This window comes from Corvus cornix, chromosome 1 (genome assembly GCF_000738735.6).
Source record: "Corvus cornix cornix isolate S_Up_H32 chromosome 1, ASM73873v5, whole genome shotgun sequence".
NCBI classification, from domain to species: Eukaryota; Metazoa; Chordata; class Aves; order Passeriformes; family Corvidae; genus Corvus; species Corvus cornix.
In genome coordinates, this window is record NC_046332.1 from 24,316,277 (window position 1) to 24,332,130 (window position 15,854).

The following is a 15,854-nucleotide window of genomic DNA, read 5'->3' on the forward strand; positions in this document are numbered from 1 at the left end:
AAGCTTGAAAAATGGAGCCTGTCCAACCTCAGGAGATTCCTGGCCATCTCAGCATCTGCTGTGGAGCACTGTCATCTCGGACTGCAGGAGAAAGCATCTCACTTTGCTTTGGTCTCAGACTACCACCTTCAGGCTTCCCAAGTAATTGCCCTTGCACATCACAGGCAGGGAAACTGAGGCCTGGGGAGAGTGGGAGGAAAACAGCTAAAGGGAACCCACTCCTGGCTTCCCAGGCAGCAAATGGCTACACGCAGAGCAGCTGCCTTCTGAGTGCCATAGGTTGGTTTGTTTGGGACTGTCACCCGCCCCTTCTCCCGGGACAGCACTGCACCAACTTTTTTAAGTGGTGAAGATAGGGACTGCTCAGAGCAAGGGGCTGGGGAGCAGATGCCTGCTGGGATCGTTTTCTAGGCCCATGGAAAGGTGCCTGTTCATTCTGTGACTCACCTCTTGTGCCAGATTCATGAAATGGAAAGGTTTGTCTCTCTGTAGTCAGCAAGAAGATATACTGCTCAAACCAAAAAATCAAATAAGAATGGTTAAAAAATCACCTTTGCTATCCTTTTATTATCCCTCCTCCTTTTCAAATTAAAATATTTACATGAACTCACAGCCTTTCAATGTAGGATTCTATTTATGTACACTTATTAATATTTATGATGTTAGAGGGTGCACTGCAATATCCCTAAAGCCCTGCATAAAATCCCGATTAAGGTCAGGGAAGGGATCATATTGAGATGGCTAATGTGTTCACAAACAAATTTCCTTCCATACATTCTCCAGACAGATTTTTATTTTTTTCCTGTGGCTGACACAATCCATTTTGCTTTTTTTTTTTTTTTTTTTTTTTTTGGCCTTTCAGTTCTGGGACAGATACAGATGGTGGAGTGTGTTTTATGGTAACTTGAGTCGCAGCAAAGTATCTGTCTGAGTTGCAGCCCTGTAATCTCAGGGCATGCAAGTATTAGTGACGAGAGACAAGGCATTTATTCCTTGATCCCTCTCAGCAGCCAGGTGGAAATAATTCTGCCTTTTAACATGTAAAGCTTATTGCTTAATATTTTGAACATGGGGCTGGGATTGAAAATGCCAGTGCCTACCCTACCTGGTATCCAGCCAGTACTGAGACCAAGCTCCAGCAGAGCACACCGATATATTTTCCAAGTTTAGTTTGCCCATGGCACAATGCTCAGACTTCAAAGTAAGCGAAGGTGGAAGCACCTCTGCTGAGGGCAAACTTCATGAAGAGCAGTCACAAGCACGCCCATCTGGAGCTTGTCACAAAGCACGATGTCCAGGAAGGTTTGATCAGGATTTGTAACCTTGGACACCTAAAGGAAGTGTCTCAACACTGGCTCTCAGAGCTGCACTCACAGCTTCTGCTAAAGTTCTTCTCTTTCAGGCCACAAATGTATTTCTGTTTCATACATGTTGCTTCAGTCCTTTCTTATTATCATTTTGGCATTAGACAAAGAGTTTGTATGGAAAATAATTTTCACACTAGTGTTAAATTCCTTTATTCCTTTACTTTTGCTGTCTTCCTTTACCCTTGATGAAGTCTCTCATCTTCTCCTCTCTAATAAGCCATGCAAACTAGACATCTATAGGTAAATATTCATAAATTGCTGAAGTCCATCATTAACCTTAACTCTGCCTGTGTATGCCTATGCATTTATGACAGAACTTTATTCAGCAGTGCTGAGGAGAAGCACATGTGAGGAGTGCTGCTAATGTTGTACATTAGGGAGTGTTCAAAGAGCAGTGTTCTGCAGAGGAGCAGGGGGGAATGTGCCAGGGGGGAGCTGCTGTGGGCCTCCAGTAGCCCGTACAGTTTGCATGGGGCAGCCAGCCCTGACACAGTTTCACTGTTTGGTTCCACCTGGAAGTGTGTGGACTGACCACGTGTTTCCTTCCTGCAGACCCTCCCACCATCACAGAGTCCAAGAGCAATGAAGCGGCCACGGGACGACAAGCCTTACTGCGGTGCGAGGCATCAGCAGTGCCCACACCTGATTTCGAGTGGTACAGAGATGATACCAGGTGAGGCCTTTAGCTCGCCTCTTCCCTCCTCTCTTTTTTAGTCCATTGAAAAGAGGTTTCCTGTCATCCTCCCCATCTCCTCTCAAACATATTGCTCCTTACAATCCATTTGAGTCACAATGTCCCATCTGACTCGGCAGAGCCAGCGTGGTTATGGCTGGAGGAGGCAATTTCTCTCTGCACTGGAGATGATGATGGAAATGCAGACGATGGAGCTCTTGCCTTAAAGTCAATTATGGGCCAACACCTGATTAATACAATGTTCATGTGTTACGTAGCCCATGATACAGACCAAAAAGTAGGTAGTGTTAGTCTTAAATTAGGTAATGCTGCTCTAGGTGCATTCTTCTAGGAGAAGGAGCTGCTGAGGCATGAGATTCCCTCACCTGTCTGACCTGGGCCTCTCAGTCTTGCATATGAGAATAAATGAGAAGAGAAAAAGGATCTGTCCTTTCTACCTGAGCATTTATCTGGAATTAAGAAGGTTGTGTTATTACCCTACATTTTAGGGTAGCCAGCCCTGAACAGGGTGCCCACGTTCAGGGGTGACTCAGCATTGGTATATGCACATACTGTGAATCAGTGTGTTCCACTAAGAATATTTTGTTTAAGTACAGACTAGCCTTCAGCTGGCCATGGTGTGTTCACTTCCAGAGTGACTCAGTGCTGGGTAAATGCTTCCTCCCTTTCCCTTGTCTTTCCTTGGTTCTCCACTGCTTTACCAGTGGCATTTCATCCCACTGAACTCCTATGTTCCTTTCATTCCCTCTTCCTGCTTTCCATCCATGCCTTCTTTGCTCTCTTTCCTCTCGCATCTCCTCCCTGCTTCCCTCTATCCTCACCTGCCAGCTGGGCTGAATGACTTTGGTTTGCTGTGTGCTGAGGAGGGATTTCCTTCCCAGTCCACAGCTGCCGTTGCCCTATACACCTCTCCTCCTGTCTTCCCAGGATAAACAGCGCCAATGGTCTGGAGATTAAGAGCACGGGGAGCCAGTCTCTGCTGATGGTGGCCAATGTCACTGAGGAACACTACGGGAACTACACCTGTGTGGCTGCCAACAAGCTGGGAGTCACAAATGCCAGCCTATACCTTTACAGTAAGTACGGGAGAGGGTGAAGGGAGGCTCTCACAAAGACACAGCTGTGTAGAAAGCACACGGTGGCCAAAACTCAGAAAGGCATCTTCTTGACAACCCAGCACCCTCAAACCTTCAGCCATGACCTGGCTTGCAGCACTCTGCTTCGGATACCTACGTGTTCATACTTGCCTTGAAACACAAACACAGCCAAATCAAAAGGTTTACAGTCAGGCCCTTTGATTGACTGGCTTTGCTGAAGACAGATTTTGTTAAAATAATAAAAATGTGTTTGTTTTAAAGCTGGAAACAAAAAACCCTTTAGAGTGACAGCCCCTTTAATAAGTAGACAGAAGGCCAGGGCTCGGAGGATCTATGACAGCTGAGAAATGACAAGTAATTCAGAGAGATGGAGAGAACTAGCCACCGAGCCTGAGGAGAACAAGACAGAGTCAAGAAAAAGAGAAATTGGTTTGAAACTGGAAGGGACAGAAATGAGAAAAGACAGAATGATTTTAAAGGGATATACCATAGGGAACATGGGGAAAAAGGTAATCAACAGATGAAACATGGAATAAGGTTCCTTGGATCTGATTCTGCTACCTTTCAGTTACTTAGTTTGTCTTAGTAAGTACAAACAGACAGAGGCTGGGACTAGACCAAGCTCTAGAGAAGAGTTTCCTGCTGGTTCTGAATTTTGCAGCTGATTCAAACCTGACCCTAAACAGAGCCCTTTCCCCTCACCGACCATCCACGCACACATACAAACTGCGGTGTATTCAAAATGCAGTTCCTAATTCCAGGTCTCAAACTTGGGCTAGACTTGGCCCACATGTTATTGGCATCAGGGATAGACTGCAGCAAAATGACCCACTCACACAAATGGCCACGTAGACACAAAAGTGACTGATGGCAGTGTTCCTCTGACGGTCCCAAATTGAATTAAAACACTCATGCCATGACCTGCATGTCCTTTTAAACAGAAAAAAAAAAAAAAAGCTGTATAAAGCAGTCTGAATGGGATGCAGTTTAGTCTAGTTTCTGCTCTGTGTGGTCAGATTAATCAAACCACAAAAAAACCCCAAAATTGCAGTTTGATTAACAGATATAGTGCAAAAGGATAAATGCATGGGCATTTTTTGTCTACCACCTTTGGATTTATTTCATGGCAGTTTGAATTTTTGCAAATTTGGCTATATTTTGTGGTCGTTACTTTCTAAAGAACAGATATTATCATAAAAGAACATATATTTGATTTCCTGTAGCATTGCAGCACACAAAGCAAATTTCTACTTTGAAAGTCTTTTCACCCTGGTCTTGTGACTGTCATGAGATTCAAAAAAAATCCTCAGGCAGCAATCTGGAACACAATTTTCAAATACTCCAGATTTGTTCTTGCTGATATTAATATAATTCTAAGTTTAGAATCCATTATTTGTGACTGAATTCTAAATTTGGCCCTCTCTGTTGGTTCCTGTTACAGAGATGAACTGAAATGCATCACTGAAACAAAATATAAAATGAAATTCAATAATGCATATATGCACATATGATTTTAGCTGGAGGGTTAGTTTTGCTAGAGAAGCATTTTGTATGACTTCAGAACTTCACCTCAAAGGATCTCAAAGGATTTGCTAGAAATGAATAAATATTTTAATATCACAAGTCATTTAGAAATGGGTGAATGTTGTTAGCGCCATTTTGCAGTAGGAAGTTAAGGTACAGAGTGAAGAAGTGGTTTACCCATGGTCATAAAATGAGTGGCAGACCTGTGAGAGACCCAAGGAAACCTTGCTCAGTTGCTGTTAACTAGTCCAGGAGGAAATGTGGACAGTCATAAAGATGATTTGCAACAGTGAGGATCCTATTTTAGCCCCCTTTTGACATGTATGAAGAACACTTTCCTTCCCTCAACTTGTTGGATTTCATTTATAATTTTTTAGAAATTCAAGGCTTGTTTATACTGGAGGACACTAGAGAACTTCACAAGAGCCAGGAGAATGGAGGTGCAGGAGCTGAGAGAGATTTGATGATTTTCAGTGAACTCTTTCTAACTTGTTTTTGTTGCTTGGTTAATCCCTACTTTTGCAGTGTGCAATTGCTTCATATTGTTTCAGGAAATCTCTGTTCTTCTAGTTAGTGTGGAAGAGAGAAAGAGAGAGAAAAAAATAAATTCAGGCAGACTACAGCTAGTATTTTGAAGGTTAAGAAATCAGGGGGGAAATGAGTGAAGGGAATCCAGCATCATAAAGATAAAGAAAGCCGCTGAAAAAAACCTACAAGCCCAGATGAAAGAAATGCTGTAGTGATCACACGGTAGCTGAAATAACAGGTAATGCACATTCCCAGCCACACACCCAGACAGAAAAATAAGGCAGTGCCAAGTTTTTGCAAAGTACAGAAGATACTCAAATACTTGGGAGTGTTTTTCATCCCTGGAATCAGAGATTTTATTTCCTTTTTAAATAGAGAACAAGCTCACTGTAGGGCAACATCCCACTGGGGAGGTAAGTACAGCGATGGTTCCTCAGTGTCCCATTGCAGCACAAAAAAGAATGGCAGCAAGGAGTGAAGAAACAACCAGAGAGTTAATAATGAGGTACTGGCAGCTTTGCCTGAGGTGGAGGGCAGACAGGGAGTGAGCGAAATGATATGAAAGAACAGTTTAGCAATAGAGAAAAATTGGTGGCTACCATTTCATGAAATCTCAGTCAGCACTGAAAAACTCTCAGAGAGACTGAGTGCCTTAGATGTCAATGTCATAGATAGAAGATGCATTAAAATACAAAAGCAGCTCCCTTGAGCTGTATGAATAGATAGCTAGTGATCTTCCTTAAAGGATGTAGCAGCAGGATTGCCTGCTGTAGGTGGAGAGATTTATATCCCTCACTCCTGGAGACTGAGTTTACAACATAAATACGGCCCCACCAAAGGTTTAACTTACCCAGGAAACTGTCTCCAACAGCAAATATGGAATATGTTTGTAGAGAGGGTACTCAGGAACAGTTTGATGATACAACTGATCTAATAGCTTTCTGGCATCCCTTCCCTCCCAGTCCTTTTGCTCATCCTGCTCTGTGCCACATGGTTTTGTTGTTTCACTTATTCTGCCACCAGTGGACAGCCCACTGAGCCAGTCCAACCTGATAAACCAGTGAATAAGTAACTGAGCTTTACTGCTCATCTCTCTAAAATGCCCCAAATGTTTTCTTTTGTTGTACTGAGCTGAACTAGTTCATGGCTGGGCTCAACAGGCACCAAAGCCCATGCAGGAGAGGAAGCTGTATAACACATCTGTGGGTATGAGGAGCTGGGAGGCAGGACCATGTTTGGCAGCATTGGTGAACCAGTAGGTTGATTCAGCTCTGCAGAGCCTGGGAGCAGGGTTTGTAAACCCCAAGCACAAAAAAGGGACAGTAACACACATCTCTGTGAAAATCACCTGACAGAGAGGCAAAGCCAGGGCTGCCATCACAGAGCAACAGAGGTGAAAAGCAATGACACAACTGAAGGGAAAGGGTTCTTCCTCCAAGTGTATTAGGAGGTAGGGAACATGTTTTCTTTTTGTTTTACTCACCTACCAGTGCTATGAAAAGCATTATGAGTGAAAGTCACAATTTGTATCTTAACACATGCTACACAGAGGTATATATATATATATACACACACACAAATGTTTATATACATGTGTATATATATACATATACACATAGGAGATACACATTTGCTGGAGGAACATAGGTTTATGTGTAGGTGAGTATGTATATGAAAACATGCACCTGTGTGATGTGTAAGCAAACCCACACATCCTTCCACAGCCACACAGAAGCACGTGCAGTACCTGGTGCATTCTAGCAAAGCAGAGAAAAGAAAAAAAAGCTTTTCCAAATTAGTTGCCTTCTGCCTCCTGCCAAGCTAGCCCATCCCATAGTCTGAAACAGGAGACATCAGCACAGTGCTGCACATTCTGATGCAGTCCTGCTGACTCAGTTGGCTCAGTTATAGGAGACTGTCACCATCAGCAGGTCCCCTGCTGCATTCTCTGCACCCTTTGGGGAATCAGCAAACGCACAGGTGAAGCAGAAGTTGACAAGACAGTGCCAACTTGAGAAGCTTCAGGTGGAGCCTAGCAGTTTTGGTTGCAGCAGGGCATGTTCCTAGGAGCTGGTGTTAGCCTCTGACTTGTCATTATTTGTTAGCATCCTGCCACAAGTGTGCACACGCTGACACCCCTCCTTCCGTTCTGCCCACGCTTTGTTGTGCCTGAGCATTTGGTTACGGTGGTGGCTGCTGGGGTTTGGAACCTTAACTGTGGCCAAAATCCCTCCTAGTGCACACCCCGTGTTTTCCCCAGGGCTGTCAGTAACGGGGAGACTCAGGAGACAGGAAAGTGGTTTGGGCTGACAGTCAGAGGGGGCAAGGCTGAGACACTGCTAATGAGCCAGGGTGGAACAATAAAAGCAGCACACAGTGGGAGAGGGGAACAGAGATAGAGTCCTTGAATAGAAAGCAGCATGATAATGAGGCCGTAGTGCTTTGCTTTAACTGCTTATGCTGTGCAGCCTGCAGCCTGCTGTGCAGGAAGAAGGTAAAGGGGAGTTGAGTTATTTAACCAAACTAAATAACAAGGAAGTCTTGTCAGCACAAACAGCCTGCTTTCGCAGAACAATGGTCCCCTGTTGCTACATAAACACAGAGATCCAGGCTAGACTTGTATTTGATCTCCCCTGTGCCTGCTGTGGATTCAAACAACTCCATTACCACCGTGAGGGGAGGAGTTCTGCCAGTGTCATAGGGATGGGCCTGACCTACTCAATCCTCATGAGCTCCAGTGAGACAGAAACTCACTCTTTGAACCAAGGATACTGTAGAAAGACCATTAGCCTCCAAATAGCTGGGCCTAGGTGATCAGAGAATAATAGTGGACTACTGATTTATCCTGCCAAGCTCTGTGTCCATCAGTTATGATCTTAGCAGGTAAGCCAGGAGACAACTCATTGCCCTAGGCTTACCAGCTGTTGCAGCTAAATGTCTACCTATGGATCAGTCCATGCGTGGGAACTTGTCTCAGTCAGTACAAGGCATCCAGCAAGCTCCAAAGGCAATGAAAGGAGACCCAGTGATAACAGTCAAGCCTGGGGACCTTGCATTCTTGGTTTTGTGCCTGGCTCTGCCAACAGTTCAGCATTTGACCTTGGGCAAACTGCTTCCTTGCTCTGTGCATCACCTGCACCATCTGCGAAGCAGAATTAGCACTACTGTTAGACTGAGGTCTCTGATACTGGTTTCCCTCAGTGTCTGTGCAATTCTTTTGGGATCCTTTTGTGGAAGAAGCAAACCGTGAAGCCAGCAGTGACGTATGTCAAAGTCCTGCTGTGACGTATAACGAGGACACATTATAAAAACCCTATAAACAAGACAGCAGGCTCTGTGCACAACTGGAAGATGACAAGTCTGCAAAAACTCTGTTCCCCTCAGAGGACAAAAACTCTAAAGGAGCAGAGTGCCCTTGAGGATTCACCAGGGTGACTGCTCCCATGCACAGATCCTCAAGAGTCCTCTCATTGTCAAGGAATCCAGGGTGGAGAAGGTTCTGGGGAGGCAACAACTACTCATGGAGGACTCCCACAACTCACCTCTCTGCCAAGACTAGCTTCCAGGCAGAGGTGTAGCTAAGAGGAGCTGTAGAGTGATGACATGGGTGGTCTTGAAAGTCAGAAGGAAGATATGGCCCATCAACTCCAATTACCTTCACTGCAGGTGCTTAATCCCTCTTGCTGTTTGGCTGTTATTTGTTTAGTTTTTCAAATTACTTCTTTCTGACTCCCAGTCCCAAGAGATGTTGATGTGTATTAGGCATGTTGCTAGCAAAATGCTCTGTATATGAAACCTACTCTAGTTCATTTAATTTGGGGATGGACAACTCCATCAGGTTTGTATCTGCTGCTTGCTTGGTGTGAAAAGTGGCTTGTCCTTTTCTCCTGCATGTTGCTTATTGTTTTTTTTCCCCCCTTAGAACGAGTTTTACCCACACTCCCCAATCCTTTTCCAGGTCAGTATATGTTTTATGTTGAAGTAGCTCTTTAGCTGGGTCATTCTCCGTCATCCTGACAAATGCTCAGAGCTAGGCATGGGCAAAACAGCTCAGAAATGTAGGAAGATAAGGGCTTTCCCTTCTCATTTAGGTGTCATTTTGTCTTTTCTGCTCACCTTCCTCATCCTTCCCTTTCCCCCCTCCCTCTTCAACAAACCAATCAACTGAACAGCAACAACCTTTAACCAAGCTTGAGCCATGATGTTGTGTTGTCACCCAGGTCTGGACAGTCTTTAGTGAGGTTCAATCTCCCTGCAGACCTACTCCTAAAACAAATTCTCATCCTAAGCTCTCTTTGCCCACTTGTTCAGATTTGGATCAAAAGCATAAGCAGAACTAAATTTTTGCAGAGACGGTGGAAAGGACACGGAGAAAACTAAATGTTAAAACACTGCCAGAAGGTTTTTTTCACTCTAGTTGAGCATCCTATCATCCACCATGAAACACTTTGTTTTTTCATGCTGTTGTCCTACCTCTCCAAGTCTTCCAGTCACATAGCCCTATATGTGAGGCAGAGAGCATGAAAAGAGGCACATGGTGAGGTGTTACTGTCTGCTTTATTCCAAAAGGGAAGAAGGTATGGAGACAAAACAGGGTCTGGGTGTTTTTTCTGTCTCTGCGCTGCCCACTCCTGCCTCAGGTGCAGGCAGCATGGTCCAAACATCCATATGAGATCTGGGACGTGGTTGTGATCCTTTCATTCTGAAAAAGCACAGAAACCAGAAAGCAGGCTACAGCATTTGAAAGTGGTGTTTGAAACTAAATCAACATAAGGCAGCATATCCCTGTGTTCACTGAAAAAATCTTGGCCTACAGCTCCTCAGTATCTTTGTTTTACTGCCATATGAGGAAGATGCACACAACTTATGGGTTGCTCAGAGACCTAAATTGTTAATGTCTGCACGGAGCTTTGGGATAGAGTGTTATTAGGAGCCCATGTTGTTTTGCAAAAGAGCACCTGCTTGAACAAAGCACCTGCAGGTACTCCCATGAAAAGAACAATAAATGCTGGGTGTTACACATGCTCCGTTTAACTACTCTGCCGTTTTCAAATCAAGCTCTGCTCTTGGCAACTTATTCAGGCTCAGGATGTAGTCACAATTGCCTATTTAAAAGGCAAATCCACAAATACAATTAAAGAAAAGTACCTAAAAAAAAAAAAGGAAGGGGGGAGCTGGAAATCAAGCTACCATTAAAATTAAATCCCAGAGAGTGATTTGTAAATAACATTCAAGGAGCTGAGAAAAGGAGTAAAGTAGGCCATTGGGAACCTACTGTGGAAAAATAAATCCAATTAAACACCATTATCTTATGTATTGCAAATGAAACCTGTGCTTGGATATGAAATTAAAGTTGCTGAGGCTGTTTCGGATGTAGGGTTTTGAGGAGTTTTCCAATTTTAGGTGTTCTTTTTTTTAAGCAGAATTTTCAATGACAAATATTTTTGTCTGATGAAAAACCCAGGGCTCTTTGGTTTTATGATTATTTTTATTATATATCCTTAAATTCCACAGGCAGGCAGTGTTAATTTTTTTCATAGCCAGCCCTGTTTACAGCTGGTTTTGAATTAGGAGCCCATTAAGCTAAATGATAAAGCAAAATCTGTGAGTGAGCAAGGCCAGGATTCCCATTACAAATACACCTCCTAATCAACTTGCCAAGGCCATCCTGCACAGCTTTAGTTGATCCTTTAAAACACTTTCCCCTCCATCTCTGAAGCTGTTATTTTTTTACTGCTCCCCAGTCTCCTGAGATCATCTTGAAGGACGTCCTGGTGTGACATCACTCCTGTGAGGAGTCTCCAGGAATTTGAGGTGCCAAATGCTGGTATATCTCCAGTGACTCAGGACATGCCAAGAGGATTTTGCAGAGGGGGAAAGTAGCTCTTAAATACTCTGGACCTCACTTGTTTTCTGAAAGCCCCTACCAGCTTCTCCACTGTGGGCCTTCAGCACAGATACTGGTGCTTTTTGCATGTCCTTTTACTGTGCTGCTCACCTTCAAAGAAATCTTGGGCATTAAATTTTGTTAGACCTTTTTCTTCCTATAAGTTGATGTTCTGAACTGTAGTCCTCAACCCTCAATTAAGCGATTCCTCAATGACCAGAATCACAGCCTTCTTCCTCTTTCTCCCTCAATTTTCATTTCTGTTAATCCTCAGTAACACTTCCCTGCCCTGTGGGGTTTTGAGCATTAATTTAAAAGGAAGGTGATTTGAGACAAAGAGAGCTGTAGTCCTGCTAAGCATTGCTATCATTAGCTGGCTGCTGTGGAAACATCTTGCTTTCAGGCAGGCTGGAGACTCAGAAGCAGCCCATTCAACTAAACAAATGGGACTTGAATTTGATGAGACAGTTTCCTAAAATGCTGGTGGAGTCCAGCTGATTCAGCTCTCAACTGAGTTGTCCTTGAAAAATGTTCTAGCCCTCCTGATTCTGCAGCCAGGCACTCAAAATGCCTTGAAATGTCTTCTGGGATGATGCCACATCATCACATCTTTCTGTCTGCATTGTAACATCATGTTATAATGGGCTGACACAAGACCTGGCTGTCACCGAGCGGGGGCCTTACTGCATCATCAGGTGCTTTTTCAAAAGGATTTTTCTTCTGGAAGAAGAGAATTTGCTCATTCCACACCACATCTGCCAATGGAAGGCCAAGTGTGGCCACTGTTGAACCTCAAAGGGACCTGTCAAAATTATGGCATTAGCTCCATCTTTGTCCTTCATTGTCCCTTGTCCTTAGCCCTTTGAACATGACTCGTTCCCCTGTGATTAGAACCTAGTGCCCACATCAGAATGGTGTAGCCAGACCGGTGGGCTTCAAAACCTGTGAGTCTTCCTCACAGGAGTTTTGTGATGAGGGCTTGCCAGAGGCTAAGTAGGGGCTTTCTCAGCGTGGTTAGCTTGATGCCCTGGGAGCTATGCAAGGGGGATGTGGTGTTTCAGAAAGCAGCACATCCACAGCTGCCCACAGGGCAACAAGTGTGTCAGTCTTTGGGGCCTGATCAGACAAAGTCATGGCCATCAATAGGTTGACACAAGATTTATAGCAGTAGTGTGTTAGCAATTAGCAGAGTGGGAGGGAAAAGGAGAATGAGGAGTCCTGTCTTTCTGCCAAAACGTGCACTGATCGGAGAATGACCCTGTGTGGCTGTAGATCGTAGATAGTCTCCATTTAGCTGTAGCCTGTGTAGCCTGTACTGTCACTAATGCCTTCATCAGGTGGGTGGGAGCTGGGGGAAGGGACTAGAGAGATGTTCATTTGGGTCTGATGGCCAGAGTGGGAAACAGCGAGCATCTTTCTTTCTAATACCCTCTCAGTCCTCTTTCCTCTCTCTGGGTGTCCAGCTGTGCAGAAGAGAGCTCCTCTGTTGCAGTGGTCACCTCCCACCCATCTCTGCTCTCCTTTTGCTTTCTGTAGTGCATGGCCCTGCCAGTTCTGCTGAGCTGGTTGCTCTCGTGTCAGCAGGGTCTGCTTTGGCAAAAGGTCCCTGTGCTTCTGACAGCTGAGTCCATCAAAGCTAGGGAGAGAAGCGTGGGGGATTACAACAGAGACTACAGGCTGTAAAGGGTTACCACTTGATGGGGGTTTGCTCACTAGGCAGTCAGCTCTCCCAGTATGATGTGACCAGCTGAAGGACTCATCCACCTCTGGAGTCCTCTTCACTGAGGCCTGAGGGTGCTTTCTCATTTGGGCTCTAGAAAAAGGGTCAGTGAAAATCCAGGCCTTCAGGTCTTTGAGACAAACTGGTTGGCAGAGCTGGGGAAGCCATAGCATAAACAGGCCCAGATAGACAATCTTGTCTTTTTGTGGTCTTGACAGAGAAATGGAGAAAAAATAACGAGCAGAAAAAAATAATGGCCATAGGCACCAAGCACATGAGGGCATATTTGGAGCCATGTCAAGTCTGGTATTCCCATAAATCGTAAGGCATTCAAGGGACATACTTCAGCTGTACTGGTCACTCCACAGTGATGTGTGCCTGACTACTCAGGGTATGCCTTACTTCCCTGAAAGCTGCCTGAGCCCTGGGCATTGTCAGCTGATCACGCCCTTGGCCTGGGTGGGAAGCACAACTCACAGTTCTCCTTACTTCCCACGGGTGGTATCCATGCCAATTTTCCAAAGAGCTCACTGTCCATTTCTGAGTGCAGAAGGGATTGGCCCTGCAGGATGGATGCTCAGACAGACCAAGCTTCTCTTGCTGCTCAGGGTCAGTGCCAGTCCCTGCCAGGGCTGCAGGCACTGAGGGCTGGGACTGCACTGGGTGCCAAGCCTGTGGGGCTTTCAGGCCAAGGGAACAGGAAGGACAAGGCAGGGTGAAGGCAGGCAGCCAACATCATAGTAATTGCTTCTTGCTATTTCGTAGGTACAAGGCAAGGGATGGCACTGTAGCTTATTTTGACTCTGTGGTTTAAAGTAATACCAAAGTCAGAGGTGATGATAGTGTCTTCCAAAAGGAGGCAGTATGGCTGTAGACAGAAACAGCATCTTGGGGAAAAGAGACATGCCAAGAATTCATGCCAAGCTACCAACACTGCTTGGTGGGTTTTGCTGAATAGCAACAGACAGCTTCTGTTTGTCGAGATTGCTTAAAAAAAATTAAAAGCCAATCTGCTTCTTCCCACCCCTCCCAAAAAAAAAAAAAAGGTGTAGAGAAAAGAAAGCTTTGTTAGAGAAAAAAGAGAGACACAGGGGAAAAGAAAGAGAAATGGCTTTACTGCCTGATCTGTTTCTGTACTTTCTGTTCATTATTTTAATTTAGACTGATGTATTCCAAAATGAGCCTTGGGTTGTATATATTTGCATAGTACAGTGTTGTGGAGAATCCAGTGAGTGAAGATCAGCAGCAGAGGATGGGAACTGAGACTGGAAGTCCCAGAAAGATATTCCTCCAATCTGAGTCCTTGCAGTGGGATAAGGAAGATGTTTCAAGGTCTGTGCAGTCACCGGTGTGGCTTTGCATGCATGCAGAACAGCCCTGCAGAACAGAGGTCAGGGCACAGCAGTCAGGTGGGGGAGTGGAGCTTGAGTGGATCCAGTGGGGGAGAAAACACATAACTGCACTGCAGAGATTAGAAACAAACCCATGGAAGAGTGACAGCCATGAAAAATCAGTTGTCTGATAGGCACAGTGATAGTGTTACTGCTGTAGCATGGACAGATTACCCTGCAGAACAGAGCTGGGGCAGGCTCTAACCCTCCTGAGCCAGATATCCCCAGCCCAGAGGACATTCATAGCCTGATACCATCTGTATGTTATATGAGCTTCTGAAGTCATCAACTGAACTTCCTCCTTTGGAGACATTGAAGGCAACCTATTCCCACTGCACAGCAGGTGTACTTCAATCCTTGCTCTCTCCCTCTTGCTCTCCTTCTTGTGTTGAGCTGCCAGACAGGCTGGCTGGAACTGCAGAGGGCAGCAAAGAGGAGGATGAAGAACTGCCACTGTTGCCTTGATTTAATCCCTACACACACACAAAAATTCCTCCAATCCCTGTGAAAAAATGACCAAAGAGTAATTTCCACCTTCCTCCTCCTCCTCCTCCTCCTCTTCGCCCTTCCATTTCCAGTGTAAACCACTCAAGAATTTGCCCAACAAGCTGGCCTCCCCTCTGGTTATTGTCCCAAGTGAACAGTCTCTCCATTTACTAACCCATGACGGTAAGTTGGTTTGGGAAGCTGCAGGTTTATCTTCCCAGCTCAGGCAGTGCACTGGGCCCGCTTGTGAACCGGTTGCCATTCAGTGTCTGCTCTGCTGTTGATAAAGCACATTACACATGGCTGGGCTTGCATGATTAATACAGCTGTCTAAGCGCTCTCTCTAAAAACAAAAACAACCAGAAAGGAGAAGGGAGGTGTGGGATTTGGGAGGGAGGGTGTGCATGGGGAAAAAACCCAACCATTCCAAAGACATCAGGCTCGCAGAAAAAGCAGAGCAGTCCTGGAAGGCCTTCGCTCCCATGGGCGAGCAGGTCTGTCAGCAGAGCTCCCCTGCCAAAGGGAGAGGCCTCGTGGCAAGGTGAGCAAGGAGCAATGTGCCTGGCCCTTCTCCAGCATCGCCTGCATGTCCCCCTGCCGCCTGGGGAGTGCATGCATGGATGGGAGATGGGGTCAGGCCCTGGAGAAGGATGTGCTCTAAGCAGCATGGCTTCAGCAGGGCCCGGTCAGGCAGCCCCTACGGTAGGTGTTGCAGCTACACAGGCACACTGACCCATGGGGACGCTCCCCAGCCACGTCACCGTACCCACCCTGTGCTCAGAGGCACAGCCCACAGGCACCGAGCAATCTCCAGGCACCCTGGAACATCTAATGAGGAACAGGAGTAGCTTCCTGCCTCTTTCCCCTTGCTCCAACTCATCCAGCTGAAGGCCAGCTCAGCTGCCTGTGTAAGCTACAATAACTTTCCCTTTTTAACACTGCTCTGGGAATGGGCTGTGGGAAGCCATGATGGCTTTCTGCTCCGGTTTTTCCCAGGCCTGGGAATTAAAGCCATGCTTGCACTGCTAGGGTGTTAAGGTGACCAGGAGCCTCACTCTGGAACTGCACACACATGGACACCTCCATATTTTGATGAGAACTACAGGGAACACAAGGTACTATTTACTTAGACCTCACACTTCAGAGACATACACCAGCCC

At 45.6% G+C, this 15,854-nt stretch overlaps 1 protein-coding gene across 3 annotated transcripts in view; it reads left to right on the top strand.

Moving 5' to 3' along the window:
- The window catches only part of LOC104687061 (limbic system associated membrane protein), a 1,003,034-nt gene that overhangs the window by 970,236 nt on the left and 16,944 nt on the right, over window positions 1-15,854 (top strand). For 2 of the 3 annotated variants that reach the window (XM_010395986.4, XM_010395985.4), the window contains 3 exons: window positions 1,920-2,040; window positions 2,989-3,137; window positions 9,133-9,168. In XM_010395986.4, the coding sequence (XP_010394288.1) occupies window positions 1,920-2,040; window positions 2,989-3,137; window positions 9,133-9,168 (306 nt within the window). The remainder of the gene's footprint in view (window positions 1-1,919; window positions 2,041-2,988; window positions 3,138-9,132; window positions 9,169-15,854) is intronic. The other variant, XM_010395987.4, reaches the window with a different exon arrangement.